General features: G+C 40.4%; 1 protein-coding gene across 2 annotated transcripts in view; it reads right to left on the bottom strand.

The window, feature by feature from the left end:
• Window positions 1-320: 320 nt before the first annotated feature.
• Window positions 321-27,695, bottom strand: part of TDRD15 (tudor domain containing 15) — a 97,272-nt gene continuing 69,897 nt past the window's right edge. Inside the window, exons 3-5 of one of the 2 annotated variants that reach the window (XR_012230837.1) lie at window positions 6,091-11,760; window positions 1,953-2,046; window positions 321-1,170 (exon numbers count right to left, since the gene is read on the bottom strand). Coding sequence is in view for 1 of the 2 variants with exons in the window: in XM_073568301.1 (XP_073424402.1) it covers window positions 6,122-11,755 (5,634 nt within the window). In the remaining variant the exon portion in view is untranslated. The remainder of the gene's footprint in view (window positions 1,171-1,952; window positions 2,047-6,090; window positions 11,761-27,695) is intronic. The other variant, XM_073568301.1, reaches the window with a different exon arrangement.

Raw genomic sequence — 27,695 nt, 5'->3', positions numbered from 1 at the left:
GGATCTTTTCAGGCACATACTGCCGGAAACAGTGACCAATAAAATAATAAAATGAACAAAATGCACAGCAACGTCAAAATGACATGCACATATTATTCCATGGGTAGGGTTTTAGACTACAGGAATCGGAGTGCAAAATAAAAAAAAATGTGCCATCGGATCAGGTTCATACAGAAGTTTTCTCCCTTAAGAGTAAATGCCATACATATAACGCCAAACACATGGCTTAACAGTGAGCATGCAGCATTAGACTTATTTAAGGCCAGAGACTTATTCTCTAGTAAGTAAAACTAAAAATGGCACATTAATCAGAGAAGTCATTTATGTGGGACAAAAATCAGTTTTATTACAAGTAATTTAACACCGAACAATTGCATTTTCAATATACTTGCAAAGCCTACAATGCTAGTAATCAGACAGCACAGCAAAAATACTCTTAATTGCACCCCAGCTGATCGGCTGTTATCGTGATTCCTATTCAAACCAATAGGAGGCTGATGAGTAGTACTCTGCGGTGGTCATTATCAAAAGACAGCCAACTCCGCGAGTAGTTCCGTCTGGCGGCACCCGACACTGATAACAGCTGATCAGCGAGGGTGCTGGACCCCGACTGATCAAACATTGATAACCTATCCAAAGCTCTTAAATAAAACTGCCTAAGTTAATGTGAAGTATGCGAGCAAATTAAAATATTTCACAACTAGGAAATATATTTTTTTTTCTAATTTTTGATCCTGGAAGACTCCTTTACCAGTTGAGTCAGTCTCATCTTAAGTCACAGCTGACTCAAAGACAGAGGGTCTTGGCTTATCTATTAAACTAAACCAAACATCCAAGCTCCTTCACACTCAGCATGAACAGAACATCCATCAGAACAAACATGGAAATTGCTTAAGAGGGAAATTGGGTGGGAAAATAGAAAATTAATGGAATGGAGGACCCAGAAAAAATTTGCATGAGTACATTAGTAAGTTGAAATAATGCTACATTTCCTCAACAGTAAAACAACTTTCTACTGTTTTATACAATAACAAAGTGGAACCGAAACCATAAGTGTGAACTTTACACATTTTGTGATCATCCTTTCACATATTTAACTCCATCCTTCACAGCAGACTTAACAGAAAATTAATACTGCATGATGGCTTCATACACAGGCTCCTGATGTCCCTGTAAAATAAGCAATAAAAATCTTTCAGACAAAAATTATATATATTATAATAAGAACATATGAAAACAAATTTATAAAACAGAAAAGACATTCTACGTACAATTTTTGGGCACACCCAGCAGCATTTTATTTTCTAATGGCATAGTATTGCAATTCAACACATTACAATGAATGTATACAGTATGTTCACTAAATAAGAGCAAACTATTTTTTTTCCTTTGTCACTTTCAAGATTGGTGGTGACATGATCAGTGTCATGTCATTCAGTGGAAAAAAAGTGAATCTCAGATTTGCAAACTATCTTCTGGAATTATTAAGAAAGATTTAAGAATGCTATTTACATGGCTGCAGTATGGTTTTGGTAGCAGAGAAATAGGGATGGTGTGCCAAACGATGCCATCAGTGATAGGTAGAATCATAGAAAGTTAAGAGCTGGAAGCAATGCAGGATTCACTAAACCATCTTAGACAGATGTGCGTCCAGCCTCTGTTTGAAGACTTCCATTAAAAGAGAACTCGCCACCTCTTGTGGCAGCCTGTTCTACTCCTTGATCATCCACACTGTCAACGTTTTTTTTAATCATCTAATCTGTATCTTTTCCCTTTCAGTTTCATTTTATTGCTTCTCATGTTAATGAGAATTAGGGTGATCCCTCTACACGGTGACAGCCCTTCAGATATTTGTAGATTGCTATTAAGTTTCCTCTTAGTCTTTTTTGGAAACTAAACATCCCCAGATCCTTTAACCGTTCCTCATAAAACATACTTTACAGTCCGCTCACCATCCTGGTAGCTTTTCTCTGAACTTGCTCCAGTTTTTCATTGTCTTTTTTACAATGTGGTGCCGAGAACTGGACACAATATTCCAGATGATGCCTGACCAAAGAGGAGTAGAGGGGGATAATGACTTCATGTGATCTAGACTGTATGCTTCTATTTATACATCCTAGAACTGTGTTTGCCTTTTTTTGCTGCTGCATCACACTGTAGACTCATGTGCAGTCTGCAACCTATTAGTATACCCAAGTCTTTTTAATACATGCTGTTGTTTAGTTCTATTCCTCTCATTCTGTAGATGTAATTTCCATAAGACTCTATGCTTAGGTAGGTAAGCAGTGTATTAATCAGCTATTTGTATGCCTGAAGGTATCTGATTGAAATGAGGTGGTAAAAGGAAAAGTATCAATTTGTAAAAAATTTCAACCAAAGTTTGATTGCTCCGCAGTAGGTTTTCGGAGCGAGCTCACTTTATATTTACCTTTTTTTTGATGATCTAAAAGTCCTAAACTGTTATCTAAGAAAGTATTGCAGCAACAGAAATATTTAATGCATAATATTTGTTAATCTTGTATTCGCCAAACAAGATGAAGATTTGTGCTTAAAAAAAGTCTAAGACACTCCCCTGCTTTCTGATTTGACACTGCGACCTGAGTAAGGGTATGTGCACACGTTGCGGATTACCCTGCAGATTTTTCCGCACAGATTTTGCTAAATCTGCAGATAAAGTGACCTGCATTTTACCTGCGGATTTAGTGATTTACTGCGGATTTCGCCTGCGTCTTTACACCTGCAGATTTCTATAATGGAGGAGGTGTAAAAACGCTGCGGATTCCGCACATAGAATTGACATGCTGCGGATTCAAATCTGTAGCAAATCTACACGGAAAAATCCGCAGCATATGCACAGCGTTTTTCATTTTACATACTTTAATGGTACTGTACACCGCAGCAGAATCCTCAACATGTGCACATACCCCAAGTAGTGCTGGCTAATGTAAGAACAGAGGGGAGTGTCTCAAGACTTCCAAAACTCAGTAAGCATTATCTTGTCTGAAAAGCTGAGTGGCCACTTTATGATGGCTGCTATACTATTAGCTTCTCATGTACTTTTGACTATGTAGATCCATAAACGTGTTAAGGCACAAATATTCAATTGTACTTTTTGAAGATCCACTACTAAAAATATATGTGCATATAAATGATAGCAGGAGTTGCTTTTACATTCTCTGATAAATCGTGAAACCAGACATAGGAACCATAAGTGGGAAGGAAAAAGTAACTTGTAGTTACTGGGATAAAGTGATGCCAACAGCAAATGAAAGTCTAATATATATATTTATAGTATGCATCTTTTCACATTTAAACCTATCCCTTAGCGGAAAAAAAATGTACTTGAACATCATAAAACAGCAGCAAGGATTTCTAATTAAAATGTTTAACACTGTGCAGGTTTTTTTTACACGGATTTTAGCACAGAGTCAACATCAAAATCTGCAATACAAATAATCTGTGTGAACATACTGTACATGTTGTATGTCAGGATACTTTCTAAATGGCACTTCCTGGGCACGGCAAAAAGCTTGGGGTAATATTGGAAATCTTAAAAGTTTGTAATAGAAAAACTGTCAGGATTCCAACTTGGACAGTTCAAGGGGTTGTCACGTGACCACTCAAACACATGACAACCGCTTGAACAATCAGCAGAATGAATCGTAAGAATGTGTATATTAGACACTTAGGATTTCCCGCAATGTCCGGAAAACCCTTTTAAATGCTATCTACACCTTCCAAACGATTTAGTCTTTAATTGTACCAATGGACCCAAATTAAAAAATAAGTCAATTTGCAAAATAGTTCTAAATTTAAAATGTGGGTATACAGCTCTATGAAAAACCTATGCATCTCTAGAGCAAGAGACAACAAACCAACTGTGTAGCCTGATCCAGAAATGATACAGCATTTTACTCTAAGCGGTCATTATGGGATTTTCCTTATTGTTGTAACTTTCCACAGCATTTTTTGTCCCCTAATGAACCCTGGTCTATCTTCCTGGGAGAAACACGTCGGGTTGGGCTTGTATCGCTGCATTGGATGAGTACATATTCTATCATTTACTGCCATTTTTTTATCACTATTATGATTCCAATGGATCAATTTTTTGCATTGCCTTTATCAATTTGAATTCCAAAGGGTTTTTTTTCATGGTTTATTTACATGATAATGTGTGCAAACTGTAAAGCGCTGTGGAATATGTTAGCGCTATATAAAAATAAAGATTATTATTAAGATTATTATTACATGCTATGCCTTATAATTTATGTCTCTATATGCCATGGCTATTATTAAGATGCAGGAAAGGACAAAAAAGTGGTCAGACAATCCGCGCCGCAAATCACTATGAACAATTATTATTACAGTGGTCTTTATTCGACATGTTTCTAAGTATCACAGAACTTCCTCAGGAAAAAACCACCAGGTGTCTGACTTTTTTTCCTATCCTGCATCTTCTACGCCAGTCCCTCGTGGATCTGTGGTTTCTGCAGCAGCGAATCCTCCATGCTTATGACAAGCTCCATCTGGTGAGTGTATTATTTTTAATTGATACATGTATACTTACACTGGATAATGCACTATTGCTCTATTTCTCTTCAATATTATCCCATGGCTATTGTTAAGGCATTGTGCTGATTACCTTATATGCTAAAAAGGTTTTAAACTGCTGATGACCCTACTACTATATGGGTCTGTTCTCCTTGCTTGGTCTATTATTGGTGTGTCCCGATCATATAAGCATTAAGATTTATCTACGATCAATGTCTAGCATATGCTTATATGGTTTTTATAATTGACGGATGCCATAGAAGGTATACCATAGTGAGAACCATTGTCCAATTTATTTCTATATGGTCTCTCTAACATATATAGGCCACTGAATTGCACTATAGCCCTTTCTGGTTATTTGTTTTCTGTTAAGTTTGTCTCTTCAACGTCATAAGGGCGAGCCGATGTTGAGTGAGGGCACAGTGTCGAATCTAGGGTGCCACTGCCAACCTTTGCGGCAAGGCAGGGTAATGTAGGGAGAGGCCATATCCCAACCCCTCTAGAGAATCTTTACTATTAAGGCTAAGATTGTTTGGTTTACTATTGCTCCTTGATCCTGATATATGGGTAATTTTACCATTAACTAATAAAAGTTATATTTTAGGGGTTGTGTTTTTTGGTTATAAAAATCAGGTTACCAAGAAAACGAGGACTGAATGAAGAAAATGAAGGCAGAATCAGGACTGGCTTGTTACCAGAGATACACAGGTTTGTATTAGAGCTGTTTAAACAAATAGTCAAGCAATGTTTAAATTGAGATCTGTGCTGAGGAAATTACTTGATTTTTTCTTTCACCACTTCGATAAAAAAAAAAAAGAACCTAGACATGTTTGGCGTCGACGAACTCGTAATGACCTGGAGAATCATAATGGTGGGTCAGTTTTAGCATTTAGTGAACGTAGTAAAAAAGCCAAAACAAGAATCAAGTGTGGGATTGCACTTTTTTTTTTTTAATTTCACCACACTTGGATTTATTTTTTCCTGTTTTCCAGTACAAAATATATTAATAACCAATGATGTCGTTCAAAAGTACAACTCGTTACGCAAAAAACAAGCCCTCACATAACCATATTGACGGAAAAATAAAAAAGTTATGGCTCAGGGAAGAAGGGGAGCAAAAAACAAACGCAGAAATGTAAAAAGGGCTCCGTCATGAAGGATACAAGAGATATAATAGCTAGAGAGCATGTTCTTACTTTGTAGAAGTATAAGAAGGAAGGTTTAAAAAAAAAAAAAAATGTCTTCAAGCATACCTTTGGCTGTCAAGATTGTGATTTGAACAATCCCTTAATTAGTACCATATAAATTGCAACAGGACAAAAAAAAAATTAAGAACTGAAATTAACATTACTGCTGCACCAGATACGATCTACTGCTTAGATGAGTGACTGTGCGAAATGAAGGGGGCGCTTATTCTGATAATCACCCCTTTTTAAAGACACTGCTTTTAAACAATAAAATGCTTTAAAATTAAGAAAAAAATAAATCAATTAATAGCGTACTATAGAATATAGGCTTTTTTTTTTTTGCTTTACTTACAAATACTATTTGGGGAAAGGTGACCAGCACCTTACTGCTCCTGAACACAGTTTTGAAGACGTGCATATCCAGCCTTACAATCCTCTTCATGTACATTCAGTCTGGAAGAATGCAATGTATTGATGCATGGAGAATCACCTCTGTAACCAATGTTTTCTAGCTTCTGATTATGTAAGGAAAGCGTAGGGAAATTATATATACCGGTAATTTCTGATTTGCCTATGACCTCAACCTCTTTAGCAAGACCTTTATTAATTAAATTTATGGCCAGACTTCCTTGACCATACAAGCATACTTCCTCAATGTTCTTCCCAAGATTTTTAACAGGCAAAATCACCAAATCATGGTTTTCAACAAAACTAATACAATAGTTAATTGCATCTTTGGACCAACTGTTTCCGGCATCTGGCATCACGCCATGTAAAGAGCAATGGTAGGTTAGTGCTGGGAAGGAAGAAAGTTTTGTTGGAATGATTTTCAGTTCTTTGTAGTCGGAGTATGGAATGATTTTATCAACTCCATAGTCAAGTAGATACAATAAAATAAAATCCATGTTAATGCTCATTATTTCTGCCCTACACCATTCTTCTTCGTCAAATGACAGTACAAGACATGAAGATCCTGGTTTTAATGAATCCCCAGATATTGGGGTAAGCTCATCTTGTATTTGCATCAACTGCGACAAAGTATCCATCATATTAACAGAGTCCATCAGCTGTACAAAAAAACTAGAGGGGGTATTAAATGAAGTAATGAACCCTGGACAAACGTCTAATGATTTTAGACGATTCCTTGGAATCTGCGATGAAGAAATACTGGCCTGTGAGTGAGAGTTTGTTTTATCAAGATTTATAACAGGCAAGTTTTGAACGCCTTGAAGATATTGCAATAACAGAAGGCCATCAACTAATATCTCCACTTTCCATGCATTAGTACACTCCAAAAATTCAAGAAATATTATCTTAATTTCCTTTTGCAAAATGGACTCTAAATGTGCAGCGAACACATTTTGACCAATTTGTTCAGTCCCGATCCATTTACAAACAATTGCTTGCTTAGGAATTGAAAGTGCTTCCAAAGTGAGTTTTTTGGCATTGTGCACACTTAGAATTTCACTTGCACCTTGGTCAACAAAGGACACTACCATCCTCATTGCAGTTGGCATGAGTTTTTCAATAGAGGCACGGAGCCAAACTTGCATCTTTTCAGATTTTGCCAAACAAACCATTCCTTCCTTTATCTCCTTAATGGAAAGTCTGTTGCCATACTGCTTGATGGTCTCAGCAATTTGTGAACTTAATTTGGACTCCTCGGGAAAATTTACCAAGGTGACAAAAAGTGTTCCAGATTCTGAAAGAAAAAGGTTTTTAACTTTTTCTACCGAACCAGGCTTCAATGTTTTGGTTATAGGTATTGTAATGCTTTCATCAGCAATGGCTTCCTCTATAACACTTTTATTTGACATATTAAAATAATCGAGATCAGATTTCAGAAGACAGTCCTTGGTAATAGCAGGTGGGTTGGAAGAACATTGAAAGCCTTGAATGAGTGTTTCTGAAAGGGACTGACCTTCTAAAATTATATTGACCTCCCACTGAGGGTCATGTTTGCACATAAACTTGCAAGAGAATGGTTCACGCTTAACTTTCTCATAAAACATTTCTGTAACATTGTTACTCCACTCAGTATGGCCCTGAAGCTTTTGAATGCCAGTGAGAAAAGCAGGGATGCTTAACCTGGGTATAGTTAAGAATTTTTCAGGGAGAGTAAAAATACAGGAAGAATCCACAATTGCTTGGTTACCATAATCAATAAACTCAACACAGAACCGGTCTTCAAAAATATCTTTAATTTCTGCTCGATAGTATGCCTCATCATCTGGATATTGAGCAACGACTACAAGACCCTTCTGAAGATCTTTTTGATTAAGGACTTGGAATGACATTTTATTCAGCTCTTCCACAAGCTGAAAAATCTCAACCTCCTGTTTGGCAAGTTGCACGAAAAAACTAGCAGGATTTTCTACATGGGAAACATAAACAAGACAGGTAGTATCTGCCGCAATAAATATTAGGGGAAGGTCAACAGACTTTACAAGCTTAGGGATGCAAGAAACACTCTTGTCATTGAGTAGGTCTAAGGACTTTGCAACATGCATCGAATCTGACTTTTTATGAGGTGTACTCATAGGCAAAGGATCATGACTATCTGATGCATGCTGATTTTTCATAGTGTTAGAGTCTTCACAAACAGTCAGTTTTTCCTTACTTGCAACAGATTTAATTCCAAATTTTTTAATTTCTTGGTTTATTGAGATATTTTTACTATATAATTCTAGCTCCAGTTGTCCTTCATTGTTTTTAGCTACTACAACTGCATTTAAAAGTTGATCAAAATATTGCTCTTCAAACCAGGCTTTGGCCTCTATCGTGAGATGAGATTCTTTCATGCCAGCCAGATAGCAGGGAATAGCTTGCATTGGTTGAAATAAAATATCAACAGCGTCTTCAGGGATAGGAAGCAGTTCATTACTTTTCACCATATGGCTATCTCCAAAATCGACAAAAAAAGCCAAGAACAGAGATGAAGATTTCACAGGGCACGACAATACCCTATAAAACTGGTGATCTTCGGCATGCTTAACAATGCAGAGCTCATTAGGTTTTGTTGCAGGCTTTAGCTTGTTACCTAGCTTTTCTACGGTCTTCATCAACGAGTCTAAGATCTTCTCATTTTTTAAAAGATGGCAGAAAAATCTTCCAGTATTATAAATAAAACTCACATATACATCTTCTCTACTTCCTACTTCAAGGTCAAAACTGGAGTAGAAATATGTATGCAAATGGAGACTCGGAACGTTTTTTCTTAGAACCAGATGACCCTTGTCGTTCAATATTTTGCTTGCATTGCCAAAAGAGGTTTCCAAACTTACTACGTTACGCAGATCCTCCGAACCACTACTGAACAAAGCAACAATAGTGCATTTCATCACGACAGAAGACTGAACAAGGCTTTTAAAATCTTCACACGCATTAGCAGACCATTCGAGGGGAACAGACTGAGGTGAAAACACGTCACTCAAAGAGCATCGAAAAGCCTGGCCTTCCATTTCAAGAAACTGTGGTTTAATCTCACGAAGCTCAGAAATCAACAACTTTTCAGTACTCCCATAGTCAATGAAAATAACCACACATTCGTGACCTGAAACATATTTCACAATGACTGCTCGATAATATTTGCCATTTTTGGGGGATTTTGCAATACAAGCAGCTTGTCCATGTTGGTATAGGCTGTCACAACAGCTATAGACTTTTTGCATATCTTCCATTAAGGTTGAGAGTTTGGAAGCGTTGCCCGACACTTGACACCAGAAACTAGCTGGCGAGTCCACATGAGAAACTTTTACATCCATTACAGCCCCAGGTTTGAATATAGGCTCTTTAAAACAAATTCTGAAAATCCCAGGTGTTACTAAATCATTGGCTGGTTTACAAAATGAAGACCTTTGCTCCGCTGGTTTGATTTGCAAGTGCAAAGAATCCAATGACACAACTGCTTCCATGAAGATGTGTTTTCTAGTATTTGTAGTTCTTTTTCCTTTGCCAAGGAATATTCTTAAAGGTTTCTGATGCTGAGTGTTGTCGTCTGAGAACTGACTGTGCAGATTTATTGAGTTTGAATTTAAATCCACTTTCCAGAATTCGGCAAATCCAGAATTCACCAAAAGGGTGACAATATCTGAAGAGTTGGAACTCTCTGAAAGTCGCATTTCCACTACATATTTGCACTTTTGTTTTGCAAGAACATGGCAAAGAAGAGCTTTCCCATTCACGGTTTGTTTAAAGAAGTCATTTGCAGGCTTTACCCACACATCATCAAATGGATATGCATATGCTAAAGAGCAGCACATTGCTAATGCAGGCAAAACGCTGAACTGTGGCAACAACTCTTTTACATCATAGAAAGGAATGGTCTCCGTATTCCCAAAGTCAATAAAATAAACCGAAATTTGTGGACTGTACACTTCAGTGACAACAGCTCGATAATAATGTCCATCCAATGCATAAAGTGCACAGCAAAGTTGACCGGGTTTAGGATCTTGTAATACCATCTCCATGAGTTCACATTTATTGTACTTTTCAGCAATCCCAGCCATCATCTCAGTAAAGTTTTTTTGGCTCTCATCAATTCTTATCCAAAAATTTGAGGGGTTTATCACATATTCAACATATGCTACGTACACAGATTCAACGTCCATTTTGACCGATTTGTAAGAAACACTTTCGTTGTATTCCATCTCTATAAATGTAGACGTCTCAGGCTCAGAGATGATTTGACACTCCTCAATGACTGGATCTTCAATGGCTGTGTAAGGGTTCAAAAAGAATGATGGAACTTGCTTAGCTGTTAAATGACAGTCTGCGGTGAACTCAAAGTCAGCATTGTACAATGATAAGTAATATAGACGCTCTTCACTAGAGTAGTCCTTTATGTGACCAATAACAACGTGTCCCAACAAGGCCTCTTTAAACAGAGCTAGCTGCACATTTTTAACACTCTCTATATGGTCTTTGTCCCGAGATAAAGCACATGGGATCGTCATCATGGGTAAAGACAAGAATTCAGATTCCAACTTCTGCACATTGGTGATTGATATGATTTCACTACTACCAATATCAATAAACCAAATCTTCACATCATTACACGAGATTAGTTTCTGGATAACTCCTCTATACCATGAACCATCTATCCTCTTGGCAGCACAAAGTATCCCAAAACTATCAAGCGAGGAACTTGTTCCTGTTACAGCAGATGCATAATGACTGCACATAGAAGTAGTCAATGTACTCAACTCCGTCTCCCATGACAAAACGTGACAGAAAAAATGATCTGGGCTTATGGCAGCAGAAATTTTTATTTTTTCCATGATATTAGTACACAACTTCGGTCTTAGATGATCTAGTAGCTTTTGGAAACGGGGCAGGCTGTCTGGAGTGACATCAGGACAGATTTCCTTCTGTTGGAGTAAGTCTGGCATTTGTTTGCAGTGAGAGTTTGCAGGGAACTTGTGTTGGAGCTCAACAAGAAGGCAAAACGTCTCAGAATCAACATATTTTGCTAAACGGAGTTCGATGGCATGGCTTATGACTTTTGGAATTTCTAAAAGAATAACTTGATGGCGCAAGAAGGTTTTTACATTTCCGTGAAGCTGTTGCCCAATCAAGGATGAAAAATAATTTACGGCTCTTGGGGGCCACTTCTCTGTAAGTGGAAGTAAATTAGAAATGATTCCATTGACCACTTTAGGGGGGAGAATAAACAATTCGCCGGTAGCAGAAGCAATTTGTGAAGAGGGAACTTTGATGACATTGCCTTGATCTATTAGTGCAACTTCAGATTTCTGATTGACTTTATCTAAAATTTTTCCCCTGTGCCATGTTCCCAAAGGTTTATCTTGTACCAAGCAGAACTGCCAGATATCAACGTCCTCTATATTTTTTGTGACGAGCTGTATTTCGTTCTGTAGGATATGGTAGTCAAACTCTGAATCCGATAGATAGGTTCCTTGTAATTTTATCAGAACATCTCCAGACTGTAAACTGATGTTTAAGATCTTCAAGTCCATTTCCAAGTTACAACTTTCGGTTAAAGACATACAGTCCATTACATCTGAAAAGTAAAAAAAAAAAAAAAAAAAATATGGTTAATAAAAATGTAGGATAGTTTTTGTTTTTACATTTAACTATGGTTTTTCACCGCATTTTGCAGTTTCATAAACTAAAATGTAATTTGCATACTTTTTTTCACAATAGGAGCCTAAATACAATGAATGCCTAAACACTGCCACCTATCGGATTTAGGGTGGCAATGTTTAGGCGTTATATTTTGCAGCCTAAAACTTCACATTGCCCAAATGTTATGCATGGTTTTGTTTTGTTTTTTTTTAAAACTATTTTTTTCAGTTTCTCTTTACTTTCAAGGGGAAAAACATGCTGCAAAAATGCTAAAAGAACTGCCATGCTGCAGATTTTCAAAAACGCTGCAGTACTCAAATTCAGACCGAAAAAAAAAATTCAGGAAATACATTCAATGCATAGCTTCAATGAACACAGCAAAATGTAGTGTGAAATAACCTGTCAAAAAACTAGAAGGATATTAGCAAGTCCATCCATCGTACTGCAGAAAGCTTTTGAAACAAAGCTTATAGGGTATAATTTATTTGCATGCACTGTCTTTTTTTGGGTTATGTTACCTGGAAAATATGCATTATATTGGTGACTTATAAAACTACAGCATGGACCTACAGTGGGTTGCAAAAGTATTCACTCCTTGACTTTTTACCTATTTTGTCACATTGCAACCTATGTATAAATATTTAGGAAGGAAATCCACCTGTGTGCAATCTAAGTGTCATATATCTGTCAGTATATACACACTTTACCTTTTCTAAAAGGCCACAGAGGCTGTAATACTATTAACAAGAGGCACCACTAACCAAATAACACCATGAAGACCAAGGAGATCTCCAAACAAGTCAGGGACAAAGTTGTTGAGAAGTACAACTCAGGGTTGTGTTATGAAAAATATCCCAATCCATGATGATCCCTCAAAGTACCATCAAATCCATTATCATCAAATGGAGAGAGCATGGTACCACAACAAACCTGTCAAGAGAGGGACGCCCACCAAAACTCTTAGCCCTGGCAAGAAGGGTATTAATCAGAGAGGCAGCACAGAGAGCAGTCAGTGCAAGGTAACCCTGAAGGAGCTGCAGGGATCACAAGCAGAGACTGCAATATCTGTCCATATGACCACACATAGCCATACACACCATAGAGTTGGCCTTCATGGAAGAGTAGGCAGAAAAAAAACCTCTACTTACACAAAAATTTTAAGGCTCATTTTGAGTTTGCCAAAAGACATGTAGGAGACTCCCCAAATGAATGTAGGAAGGTGCTGTGGACAGAAGAAACCGAAATTGAACTTTTTGGCCACCAAGGTAAATGCCATGTTTGGAGCCAAACTAACAGCACATCACCCCAAAAACACCATCCCCAGGGTGAAACATGGAGTTGGCAGCATTACGTTGTGGGCGATGTTTTTGGGCAGCAGAGACGGATAATGGTCCGAGTCAAGAGGAAGATGGATAATGTGAAATACAGAGATATTCTTCAGCAAAACCTGATTCAGTGTGTCAGTGATTTGAGACAGGAACGGAGGTTCACCTTCCAACAAATGATGACCTAAAGCATACTGCTAAAGCAGCACTAGAGTGGTTTAACTCCTTAAGGACCGAGCCACTTTTGACCTTAATGACCCAGCAAATTTTTTTAAATCTGACCAGTGTCACTTTATGAGGCAATAGCTCTGGAACGCTTCAACGTATCCCAGGGATTCTGAAACTGTTTTTTCATGAAATAGTGTACTTCATAATTGTGGTAAAATTTGTTCGATATGACTTGCGTTTACTTGTAAAATATTGGAAGTTGAGAAAAAGTCAAAAATTACGCAATTTTTAAACATTTAATTCTTATGTCCTGATAACAGATTTATATCACGCAAAGTAGTTAATAAACAACATTTCCCACATGTCAACTTTACAGCAACACCATTTTTGAAAAAAAAAAAAAAAATACATATAAAGCCTTTTTTTAGGGACTGCATCACATTTGAATTGACTTTGGAGGGCCTATATGAAAAAAATACCCAAAAGTGACACCCTTCTAAAACCTGCAACCCTGAACATCCTCAAAACCATTCAAGAAGTTTATTAACCCTTCAGGTGCTTCACAGGAACTCTATCAATGTGGAAGGAAAAAAAATTAACTTTGTTTTATAAAAATTTTACTTTAGCCCCAAATTTTAATTTTTGCCCAATGGTAACAGGAGAAAATGGACCCTAAAATTTGTTGTGTGATTTCTCTTCAGTACACAGATACCCCATATATGGGGGGGAAAACTATGGTTTGAGTGCACGGCAGGGCTCAGAAGGGATAGGAGTGATGTTTTGAAACGCAGACTTTGATGGAATGGTCTGCGGGCATCATGTCGCATTTGGAGAGCACCTGATATGCCTAAACATTGAAAAAAAAAAAAAAAACACCAGTGACCCCATTTTGGAAACTACACCCCATCAAGGATTTTATCTAGGGGTATAGTGAGCATTTTGAACCCACAAATATTACACAGAATTTGATAACAGTAGGTTATCATATTGAAAATATATTTTTTTTTTTTTCACAAAATGTTTTAGTCCCAAATTTGTAATTTTAACAATGGCTAATAGGAGAAAACGGACCCAATAACCTGATATGCAATTTCTCCCGATTGCAATGTTACCCCAAATGTGGGGAAAAAATTCTGTTTGGGCACATGGCAGGGCTAGGAAAGTGTTAATTGCCTGGAATAGATTGTGAATGCCATGTCGCATTTGGAGATCCCATGATATGCGAAAACAGCAGAGCCTCTCCACAAGTGACCCCATTTTGGAAACTAGACTCCTCAAGGAATTTATCTAGGTGTGTACTGAGCATTTTTAACCTACAAGTGATTCGCAAAACTAACATTTAGATGTGAGAACCAAAAAAAAAAAAATTTTCCACTAAAATACTGTTTTAGCAGCAAAATTATAAAATTTACACAACGGGGACCCCACAATTTGTTATGCAATTTCTCCCGAATGTGGCTGTTCACCATATGTGGTTGTAAATTACTGTATCAGATAGGAGGGAGCGTTACTTGGTTTTTAGAACACAGATTTTGTTTCAATAGATTATGGGCTCCATTAGCTGAGTGCTTTAGGTGCCAGTATCGCAGAAACCCCCCAGGTGACCCCATACTGGAAGTTTCACTGCCTAAGGCTACGTGCACACGCTGCGGAATGGGGTGTGGATTTGGCCGCGCGGATTTTGTAAAATCCACAGGTAAATCTGCAGGTCAAAAGACCTGCGGTTTTACCTGCGGATTGCTCTGCGGTTTTGCCCTGCGGTTTTTCATCTCCACAATGGAGGAGATGGCAAACCACAGTGGAATCCGCAGAAAGAATTGACATGTCAATTCTTTCTGCGGTTTCAAAACCGCGCGGAAAAATCCGGACCATCTGCAATGCGGGTTTTTATTCCCATAGGGAATAATGGTACTGTACACCGCAGCGACCAAATCCGCTGCGGAACCGCAGCAGAATCCGCAGCATGTGCACAGACCCTAAGGAATTTATCTAGAGGACTAGGGAGTATTTTAAACCCATGGGTGACTCACAGAATTTTATAACATTGAGAGTGGAAATGTGACATTTTAGTGGTAAAAATGTAATTGTGTTTGCTGCAAATTTTTCAAGTACCCAATGGTTAATAGGTGAAACTGGGTCCCATACTTTATTACGCAATTTCTCTTGAATGCGGTGGTGATGCCCCACATGCCAGAAATTACTGTGCGGCCACACATCAGGACTGAGAAGGAAGGAGCACTGTTTGGAGCACAGATTTTGCTAGAATAGTTTGCAAGACACATTTTTAGAGCCCAAAGGTGCCAGAACAGCAGAAAAAACCCCAAAAGTGACCCCATTGTCAAAATTGCACCTCTCAATGAATTCACCTACTGCTGCCATGATTCTTGAAATATCCATGCCAGGCTTTTTCTTTTGGAGAATTGCAAATGACAGTTTAGTGCCCATACATTGTAGCCCCCCCATACATTGTTCCTTGCTTGGGATTCTGGCGACACGCAGCCTGTAAATTGTTATGAGCTCTCTATCCACTACAATAATGCTAAACATGTGGCCGCTTACAGTGGCTCAGAAGGAGGGGGCATTTGGATTTGCAAACATTTCATCTTGCACTGTTCGGGTCGTCTCTTCTTCCTCAACTTCCATTGTATTTCTTAGGGGTGGTTCACATTGCGTTATGGCGCTGCGTTAACGCGCCCATTGTCCGCAATGATAGTAACGCATCCTAGCGCATGCCAATATCGGCATGCGTTAGCGATGATGCGTTACTTTGTGACACACCCGAGAACGCAGGCTGCAGCGTTTTCATGTGTCGGGTCTAGAACACAGCGAACGGACGCATTCGCTGTGCATAGACCTGTATGGCTAACGCATACCGTTAGCACTAGGGCACAAAAGATGTCAAAAATGACATCTGCGTTAATGCATCCGTGAAACGGATGCCCCTAATGCAATGTGGACCTAGCCTTACTGCTATTAGGAGTTCCTCCATATCCTCAGAAGAAAAATAATATTTTTGATCCCTTCATCAAATCTTTGTCTAGGGGCTTAAATTTATCTTCCTCCAGCCAATCTTCAAGGATGATGCATGGGTTTCTTTTGCGCCTGAACCCTCCTTTAAACTAATCTTCTCACACGAGGTGTGAGATAAGCCCAATGGGAGAAGATGGCTAGGGAAGTCTGAATTTCCTGACATACCATCCTCCTTAACTACTCTATTAGAGAGTGTTTTCCATCACTCACAACCTTTTCTCTACACTCCTGACATAATGGTTTTTTATGTAAGGATGGGAGCTTATTACCAATGGCACATTTACAACCCATAGATTTAGCTCCTGTTTTTGGTGTGAGAACCTTGTTCTCCTGAAAGAAAAAGACTGCAGTACTAACTACATCCTACTCCCAAAATGAGGAGCACACACACCCCAGGATTATTTACTGGGCCAGGGTTTGAGCTGGGCTCAGCAGATGAACAGCAAAGAGTAGATGCACCGTGCATAGAAATAAGGGAACACTCTTCCCTTAGGGTTTCTTCTTGTCAGGGTCACGTATAGAGAAGTGACTGTGATCCAGCATGGTGGGCATCCCCTGGGTAAGACTCCTCTCCATCCTGAAGAATCCTCCAGGTTGTAATCACTGAAGGAGGACTCTCAGAAGGCCATTGATATCGTCCTCCCATCGATTCATTGTTTTAACCCCACCAAAACCCCACAGGAAAGCCAAAATAAATGCTGGGCAACTGGAACTGACGTCAGTTGAAGGGGACCTGTGTCTCACGTCACTTGTTGCTCAGGAGAACGGAGATTAGGCAAATAATTTATGGGCATTTGTGGTTTGATTTATGTGTGAAAATGAGAAATCTCAGAGGGGAAAGCATTGAACATATGAAAAAAAGGTGCAAAAAGGCATGGAAAGTCATGACACCATCTGACATCTATCAGTAATTAGAAAGCAATCCTGTCACTTAGTGACAAATCAAAACGCTGTCATATTACCAAGGTGCCACACAAGTAACATCTCATGATGGGTAAAACCAGTGAGATAATTGTTGCAAAAAATATAATTTTACATATCACAAATTTTGCTAAAAATAGTTAAAAAGACACATTTAAAGAGATTCTATCATCACTGAATGACTGTTCAAATTAAGTTAGGTGCCCCCCTGGCATGGCCAAAAAATAAGCTACACCTTCCCAACTGCTCGTTTTCCTTCCATCTCTACCCTTCTCTGGCTCTTTCAAGCCAGAGTCATTAATCAAAGAGTCCATTTCATTCCAAAACCTGGATTTAATCCAATAGGTCAAATTCTGATGATCGCTTCCTGATAAAGGCCTCTACATGATTCCAGGGTTAGATGGACTACTTGCTGGGCTGCTTGCAATAGTTCCACAGTTTTATCAGACAGAGATTATCCCTAGAAGACTGGCAAACCTGCTGTCATGTAGTTCAACCCCATCTCCAACACTGATTCATAGATTTCTACCTATGTACAGTGTAAGCAGAAAGTTGTAAATCATCGGTGTGGGTGGGATTTTATGGAGCTCAACATTCAGGCTATGTGCACACGTGCGGAATTGCAGCGGAAATTTCCGAGGCAATTCCACAACTCCCTGCCGCGGGAAATACGCATGCGGAATTCTCGCAAAAAAAAAAGCGTTTTGCAAGCGTAGTTAGCTTGCAGAATGCTAGCATTTTCCAAACGATCTGTAGCATCGCTTGGAAAACTGATTGACAGGTTGGTCACACTTATCAAACATAGTGTTTGACAAAGTGTGACCAACTTTTTACTATTGAGGCTGCTTATGCATCCCCTTCCGGCATCCCCTTCAGCGTTCCCAGTCCTCAGCGATGCTCCCGGCAAGTCCCGTTCCCAGTGAAGCGTTGCGACAATGACCCCAGATGACGTAGCGGTCTCGCGAGACCGCTATGTCATCACAGGTCATTGTCGCAAGGCATCACTGGGACCGTAAGATGCCGGCAGCATGGCTGACGGGCGGGAAGGCTGCGCGGGACGCTGGAAGGTGAGAATATCACGATTTTTTATTTTAATTCTTTTTTTTTTTTTTTTTTTTTTAACAGGGATATGGTACCCATGGCCTGGAGGAGAGTCTCCTCTCCTCCAGACCCTGGGTACCATCTGCACATTTTCTGCTTTCTTTGAGCATGGTGGGAATAGCCACACGCGGAAAGTAAGCAGATCAATGCATTCCTATGTGTGCGGAATCCCTGCGACTCGGCAAAAAGAAGGAGCATGCTGCGTATTTTTCCACGATGCGATTAGGCCACGGAAAAATACGCAGCATTAGCACAGCATGTGTGGAATGCTATTGAATTCAATGGGTTGTAGATTTTTAGCGTTTACGCAGTGTTTTCGCTGCGAAAAAATGCGGCAAAAACGCTAAAAATTGCTAGATCCGCAGTGTTTTTTTATCAAAACTGCTGAAAACAGCCCAGTAAGAGACCCAGTGCTGGACTCAGGGTCTCTGCCCCCAGATCACATTGCTCTCAGATGATGTAGCTAAATCCTGGTGAGATTCCCTTTAAGTATTATATATCTTATAAAACAGTTTGACTTTGAAAAGCACTACCTATCCTCCCAGAGTAAAACTACGCTCTAAATCCCCTGCTGACACTGCAAAGGGAGGATGGATATGCAGACAGGGTGGGGGGAAACACTACAGCAGCTAATACCTAGCCCTTCCGGTGTGGAGCTTGGGAAAAACACATAATTAGAGATTGAGAACTGTTAAAAAATCATAGACCCGACACTATAGTTTGGATACTTACTACACATGGGATTAAGTCCAATTTATAGATCCGAGATTCACATGTGCATTCAAGTGTTTTGTGTACAGCTGGTCAGGCAAAATAAAATAGAGACACATCCAAGTTATTGCAAATCAAAGCCGCCCAAATCATGTGAATAGGTACATAAAAAGGCACAGACAACTTTGAAGTATTCGTCAATGTTGCATTCAAGAAACCACCGGAGCAATAGGTGGAGGAGCATGACTTTGGGATGGGCGGATCTTTTAACTCCTGCAGTTGTGTGTGTGTATAGCGGTGTAGATTTTAAGCAAGAGTTTGAGCCTGGGATGCCACTGTGAGAAGGGTGGGACTTATTTAGGTGAGGTATCTCTGTCTTTTTTTGTGAGGATGGTGGGGGCTGGTCTCTCTCTGAGGGGGGGTGGGGGTTTATATAGAGGAAGTAAATTTGTCTACCTCTTTCTTTCACCAGATGAAATAGAAAAGACATCAGACATCACTGCAGTATAATACTGGGGGTTTATCACTTCACATTAGAGCTGGCTCCTACATCATGTATGGGATTAATATTACCTCAGAAATTCATGTAGCCACCATGTTCCCTCATGGCTGCAGTTGTCAGGGAGAGTAATACTGGGGTCATCACTTCACATTACAGATGATAGGAGCACATTCCCCTATACATATAATCTGGACCAGACTTCCAGCTTAGTTTTCTTTCTGTAGTTATGGTAGGTTTTAGTCCTCTTATATGGCACGCTGTCCTGCCTGATATATCCATCCTGCTTCTGCATATTGTCCCCCTCATATTTTACAGCATCAGTGTATACCCACCAAGTTTTTATTTTAGATTACCTAAGATGGTGGATAGCACATGCCTGAGTGAATTAGCTGGAGCTTTAATGTTTCATCATATGTAAAATAAATATTTGGGGAGTAACTCAGCACAGGGCGGTGAGGGGCACTTATAACGCCGCACAGGGCGCGGCGGTGAGTGGGCACCAATTACTCAGCACATGACAGGGCACTGAGTGGGCACTCCTAGTGTGATGCTGCACCTTGCTTTGGAGGACATATCATGGGCCCAATTTTCAGCCCTGTCTCTGGTCTATTGTATGTACGTTGCGTGACTGATTGGGATACAGAACTTGCAGTCTGCTACACATACACCTATGGCTGCAGGCAGTTTATACTAGACCTACATATTATATTTCTTATTATTTTTGTGCAGCTGGTGATTTAGTAGAGGAGCAGGCGGCTCCTCATTTATTGTTGCAGCATGTAACATAACATTGCCCATCACGGACTATATCTGACTTTATAATGGGAGATCTTCCAGTATCAACCTGTTGTATTCCTTGGCTGTAAACCATTACTTATATGGGCTTACATGGTGTTTCATCCTCACTTACAGTATATACATTTCAGGAACTGAATTAAAAGCAATTTGTTTTTGGGAACTGGGGGTGGCAGTGGAGCTGTTTGTTCTTAAAACTGAAATCGAGTCCGTACTGAGAGAGGTCTCAATGTGACAATTGTTGGTATGGGCAACAGTTTGCTGGGTACCCCTGAGCCAGTTGCAGTGTGGCTGGGAGTGGCATGGTGGAGCTGTTTGTTGCAGTTTCAAAATGGTTGAACCTTCAATTTCCCTCCTCCTTTATCAGTTAAGCTAATGTTGTTCTGTGGAGGGGCAACCATCTTGGGTGGGGAACGGGTCTATGGAGTGCCAGGTGATGGTAGCAGAAGGGAGGAGTAGGGGGCCCGTTTGGTGGGGCAGTTACCTACCCCTCCCCTCTTTTTGCTTCATTTGGTGGTCAGAGTATAATTGAAATAAAAGGGGTCACTACTGGGCTGAGGTCTCAGCGGGACAATTTAATTGGTAGCTCCATTCAGTAGGGTCCTCAAACTGGTGTAGTATGGTTGAGGGGATAAGCAGGCGGGTCCTCAAACCAGTGTGGTGTGGTTGAGGGCCTAAGGTGCGGCTGTTGGCGCAAAAAAGCTGGTTTGCTTCCATATTTGTAAGTGTTATACTGATATGTTCATTTTGTAATGTAAATATGTTAATAAACAGGGCTGCTGTGACCTATTTATCCAGGGTGACAATTATGGTATGGCCCCCTGGTCTCCAGAAGCATTTATAGCCTATAGGACCCTGTTAGGGTAAAGTCCCTGGGGTCATGGCAATCATATTTTGCATGCTTAAAAAATAAATAAATTGCAATTGGAAAAAAAAAAGCATGTCGTTCAATACAATCTGTCGCTTCAAGGACACTCTCTTTTGATCATGTGACTTGAGAATGCAGAGGAACGAATTTTGACTGATTATATTGTCCAACTCTTGTTTGTTTTAAGGTTGTCTTCTGGATAAAGCAGTGCATTAAACTGAACAGTATACCTAATCTGTGTGCCCTTGAGTCAGTGGGGAGTGACTAAAGCTCCCGTCACACTAAGCAAGATCACTGCTGAGTCACAAGTTTTGGGACGCAACAGCGACCTCAGCAGCGATCTCGCTACGTTTGACAGGTAGCAGTGACCAAGCCCCAGCTGTGAGATCGCTGGTCGTGTCGGAATGTCCTGGACCTTTTTTTGATCGTTGAGGTCCCGCTGGGTAGCATGCATCGGTATGTTTGACACCTTACCAACGACCTCGTTAGCGACTCAGAACCGGCCGTGGATTTGCGTTGCCTTTTCCGCATCCCCTCAGCTCCGATTGGTGGTCGCTACTGCGTCCTGATTGGCGGCCTTGCCTTAAAAGGCAACATAGTATCGCTTCCGTTCTTTGCTCCTGACCGCGTGCTGGTTTGCAGATCATAGGACAGTAGGTATCGTTTGGGGTCTCAAATGCGTTTCCATTTTTACTTAATTCATAGGACACCTACCACATGCGATCAGGAACAAAGAACGTAAGCGCTACTACATTGCATTCTTTTAAGGCAAGGCCGCCAATCAGGATGCAGTAGCGACCACCAAACGGAGCTGAGGTGGCGCGGAAAAGGCACCACAAATCCACGCCTGTGTGACTACAGCGTCACACGGTACATCCCTCATCGAGGTCTGAATCGTCAGAGTAGCTATGTTACAGGGTCCCAACGACCGCCGACATAGTTACAAAGGTCACCGTGTCGTTGCTGCGTCGTTGGGAAGATCTGACTGTTTGGCATCTCACCAGCGACCACATAGCGACGCAGAAACGATCCCTACCAGGTCGTTTTGTTGTCGGGATCGCTGTAGGGTCGCTGAGTGTGACGGGGCCATAAGGGTGAAGTAATCAAGCAAGATGTTTTCCCCGATGATTTTGACCCAGTTAGGCTAGTTTCACACTTGCTTTTTTTTGCAGCGCGTTTTTCCCGCAAAAAAACGCATTGAAAAAACGCATACAAAAGCATACAACTGCTGCGTTTTTTTCAAGCATTTTTATGAGCATGCATGAAAAAAACGCAGCGTTTTTATGCGTTTGTATGCGTTTTTAGTGCATTTTTACCGCGTTTGCGTTTTTTCCAACATTAGGTGGCCCCTCACACTAACCCAAACCATGACTTTACTAACCCTAACCCTGACCCTAACCCTTAACCAAACCATACTTAACCCTAACCCAAACCCTAACTAACCCTAACCCTGACCCTAACCCTGACCCTTAACCAAACCATACTTAACCCTAACCCAAACCCTAAACCCTAACCCTAACCCTTAACCAAACCATACTTAACCCTAACCCAAACCCTAAACCCTAACTAACCCTAACCCTGACCCTAACGCTAACCCTAACCCTGACCCTAACCCTTAACCAAACCATACTTAACCCTAACCCTGACCCTAACCCTGACCCTTAACCAAACCATACTTAACCCTAACCCTGACCCTAACCCTGACCCTTAACCAAACCATACTTAAACCTAACCCTGACCCTAATTCTAACCCTAACCCTGACCCTAACCCTTAACCAAACCATACTTAACCCTAACCCTGACCCCAACCCTAACCCTGACCCTAACCCTAAACCCCTTTAACTAACCCTAACTCTAACCCAAACCCCTAAATTCCATGGTTAACAAAAAAAACGCATGTGCAAAAAAACGCATACATAAGCATGCCAATACGCACATATGCGCACCCATAGGCTATAATGGCCATTTTTAGCGCAAAACGTGCGCATACGTGCGCATGCGCTTTTTTGCAGGGCCAAAAAATGCAACATGCTGCGTCTGGAAAATACCAACGTACACCCCAAAAAAACGCAGCGCATGAAAATCGCATACGTGCGCATGCCAGCGCGCAGGTATGCGCACCCATGTTAAATATAGGGGAAAAAACGCATGCGCACGTATGCGTTTTTTTCCAGCGCTAAAAAACGCAAATGTGAAACCAGCCTTAGAGCAGTAAAGAGAGAATGTCATCAAGTGCATTAAAACAATCAACAATGGCGTGGCAAAGTTATTCATAATGCATTTGCACATTTTTTTTTTCTGATATAGGTTTATTTCAATTACTATGTCCAAATATTATGAAAATTATTTTAGGGTCGGTTTTATGTTGATGTTATATTGTGTATAACTTTTATTTACTCCTTATTTATACAGGAAAGATATATCTTTGTACCGTGTTAGCCAGTAGATAGAAGAATATTTAGAATTGAGAGTCCTCAGTGGTTGATACCTTTTAATGGCTAACTGAAAAGATGGTAACACATTGCAAGCTTTCGAGACCACTCAGGTCTCTTCATCAGGCTTGACTAATACAACATCTGAAGAATCACATATTTATACACAAAACAGCACAGAAATAACGCAATAGATAAGACAAGTGATGTGAAGCAGAACTGTCGTTATAGGAGAGGGATAAACATAAATGTTGTAACAGTTCATAGATAAGGAGTGTGAAAGTTTTATTGCCCTCTGAATGGGGTCTGGTTCTGTGTCGTGTGATGACCCCAAAAAGTCTGAAGAGCAAATTCCTTAATTGATGTAAAAAGACATAAATCCATGCAACACATTCATTCCTGCACTGAGTGTGTCAAAGGTTGTCAAATTTATACTCCCAGACTCCTCGGTCTCTCTGAGACTGGAAGTTTACTTTTAATACAAGTAATTTAATGTCCATCATGCTATGACCGGGGATACAAAACATTTTTGCCCCAGGTAGATCCATTCTTTTTTCTCTTATTGTGTGACAATGAGAATTCATCCTTGTTCTCAGTTTTTGCCCAGTCTCCTCCACATACAGACTCCCAGTATTATTTATTTATATAGCGCCATTAATTCCATGTTGCTGTACATGAGAAGGGGGGTTACAAAAAAAGTTAAAGATATCGTTAACAGTAAACAAATTTACAATGACAGGCTGGTACAGGGGAGAGGACCCTGTCCTTGCGGACTTGCATTCTATGGGATAGTGGGGAAGAGATAGAAGGTTGGGGGTGCAGCAGCTCTGGTGGTTTTGAGGCGGCAGCTTGGGCGATGGGGAGGCGGCAGAATGGTTATTGCAGGCTGTAAGCTTTCCTGAAAATATGGGTTTTCAGGTTCCGTTTGAAGGATCCGAGGGTGGTGGATAATCGGACGAGTTGAGGTATGGAATTCAAGAGGATAGGGGATATTCAGGAGAAATCTTGGAGGCGGTTGTGTGAGGAACGAATAATTGTGGGGGAGAGTAGGAGGTCTTGGGAGGATCTAAGATTACGTGAGGGAAGATTTTGGGAGATTAGTTCAGAGATATAGGGAGGGGATAAGTTGTGGATGGCTTTGTAGGTCAGTGTTAGTAGTTTGAACTAGATTCGTTGGAGAATTGGGAGTAAGTGGAGGGATTTGCAGAGGGGAGAGACCGGGGAGTAGCGAGGAGAGAGGTGGATTAGTCGGGCAGCAGAGTTGAGGACAGACTGGAGCGGTGCAAGAGAGTTAGCAGGGTGGCCACAGAGGAGAGTGTTGCAGTAGTCAAGGCGGGAGATGATGAGGGCATGTACAAGTTTTAGTAGATTGAGGGCTGAGGAAGGGACTGATTCTGGAAATATTTTTGAGTTGGAGGCAACAGGAGGTGGCAAGAGTTTGGACGTGTGGTTTGAAGGACAGGGCAGAGTCGAGAGTTACTCCGAGGCAGCGGATTTCAGGTTCGGGAGAGAGCGTGATGCCGTAACCATAATAGATACTGTAGATCAGGTAGGGAAGATACGTGAGATGGGGGAAAAGATAATGAGTTCAGTTTTGTCTACATTAAGTTTTAGGAAGCGAGAGGTGAAAAAGGAGGATATGGCTGATAGACACTCCGGGATTATGGACAGCAGAAACGTGACATCTGGGCCAGAGGGGTAGATCTGAGTGTCATTTAGCTGAAATGATAAGGTACACCACATTAGATGTGATGCAGCTGAAAGTACCTGGGATCTTGTAGTCCTGATGCGAGTTGGGGATCCTTATCTTGTCCGTGGTCATTATAAATGGACAGGTTTTACACTGTTTATGGTCGCAAGGAAAGGTTCCTGCAGCTGTTGGGGAGGACAGGGAGCTTCTGACAAAGATGCTTCTTAAATTTGGGGGCTGCCTAAAACATAGCAGTGGGGGGTCTGTAAATATGGATTGTAATTGGGCATCTTTTTGTAGTAAAGGTTGTAATTTCCGTGCAGTTCCCCTTAGCACCTCCAGATTTGGATTGTAGGTGACCACTAGAGGCACCCGGTTATATTCATCTTTAGCTCTGTAATGTACACAGAACCAGACCCAATTCAGAGGGCAATCAAACTTTCACACTCCTTATCTATGAACTGTTCCAACATTTATGTTTATCCCTCTACCATAATGACAATTCTGCTTCACATCACTTGTCTTATCTATTGCGTTATTTCTGTGCTGTTTTGTGTATAAATATGTGATTCTTCAGATGCTGTATTAGTCAAGCCTGATGAAGAGACCTGAGTAGTCTCGAAAGCTTGCAATGTGTTATTATCTTTTCAGTTAGCCATTAAAAGGTATCAACCACCGAGGACTCTCAATTCTAAATATTCTTCTTATATATAGTATCTTTCTCTTTATATATACTCACTTTTCCAGTAGTAGTAGTAAGTGGGTTTAAGAAATTATTACTGCACAGCTACTGTATATAGTGATTGTTTCTAAAACAAAAACCTGTGAATTGGTGATTAGAGCTGGTTACAATACATGCAGCATAATAGTTTTTGAGGCATGACAGATGTGCACACCCCTTCTGAGGAAGATACCGAAACGCGCGTCAAGGGGTACATTGCAGCAGCTCGGACTTTGGGTAAATATGTTCATGTTTAGCTCCTTTCAATTGTGTTTACTCCTGCTATCTAACACAATGACTGGCCATGGTATATAAAGAAATTCTCATTTAATTTGTTATTATATCATATATGATGAATTATGTCCTTCCATAAATTAGGCCTATATTGGTTTGTGAGCTTGTGTATATTTAACACTCTAACCATTGTCCTTTGGGATCTGTTCTAGCCCTTTTTTTTATACTCCTTAAAAATTCAATTGATGTGCATGTTTCTACGCACTATAAAGAAAATTTTTTTTTCCATTTTGCATTTTGGGCTGAACTTACTCTCCTGCTCAATGTTTGCACTGTTTTTCCTGGTATGTGAATCTCCCTTTTTTTAACTTGTGACATTGTCAATAAAGATAAATTGCTTTGAAATGAATTTTTTGGTGGACTTTTCTCTGTATTGGTTTTTGCAGCTTTTCACGGTTCTCCGTGTTTCACCTTTAGGCAGTTCTCTCATCATGTAGAAATGGTTGATGACTTTATTAGGCATGGTCGATGGCAGTCGACTCCATTTACGGTGTCAAATGGCCTCTTGGTGGCGGTTTAGGAGTCAGGTGGAAGTTGCGGACAAGTTAAGGTGGATTCATTTTAATTAATAGAGGAGGTAAAAACCTCATGGTGGTGAACAGGCTCGGCTTTGGTGGCCAGCCTCAAGGACATTGTAATGGTAACGTCAAACAGGGGCAGGCACAGTGGTTAAGCACAGGAGTGAGGATTATATGGTCATTGGTGCCCTGAAAGTTTACTGGCTATGCTTGAATGGCAAGCCAGGGCGTGCCGCCCCTTTTATGGCTGTCTGTCCTGGTGCTATATGTCAGACAGCTGGGGATATCACAGTACTTGTGAATCCCAATGTACTAGCACTTCACCTGACTCCTACTGTGGTTGTTTTAATCTTGCGATTTAAATAAAGCTGTGGCCAGTTTGACAACCAAAAATAGTGTGTTTTGTGTATTTATTCTTGTGCCTAGGTTTACTGCAGTTATGGTTGTTTTAAGATGGAGTGGGGATCCGTCCCATATCCAAAAGTCATGTGCTATTGGTTTTTCACATGTAGCCGTGTTTGATCAGCTTGGGAACAGATGAAACACTGATGGTAAAAAAAAAAAAATAAACTAGTGATGAGAGAATACATTCGGCACTATTCATTACTCGCATGAATAATGTAGTAATCGGGCTATTCATTACTCGGCGAGTAATTAGGTATTCGCCTCACCTGCCCAGCATGTTTGGTGCTTTATTTGCAGCCAATGAACATGCTGGGCTGGCTTGCCAATCACAGCAATGCTGGCACCATCTTTGGTGTGGCATTACTGTGACTGGATGGCCTGCCAGCGTC

The sequence above is a fragment of the Dendrobates tinctorius genome, unplaced genomic scaffold, assembly GCF_039654945.1.
Source record: "Dendrobates tinctorius isolate UK_male_01 unplaced genomic scaffold, ASM3965494v1 ptg000021l, whole genome shotgun sequence".
Lineage (NCBI taxonomy): Eukaryota > Metazoa > Chordata > Amphibia > Anura > Dendrobatidae > Dendrobates > Dendrobates tinctorius.
The sequence above is the reverse complement of the archived record's forward strand: the minus strand, read 5'-3'. Positions and strand labels throughout refer to the sequence as shown.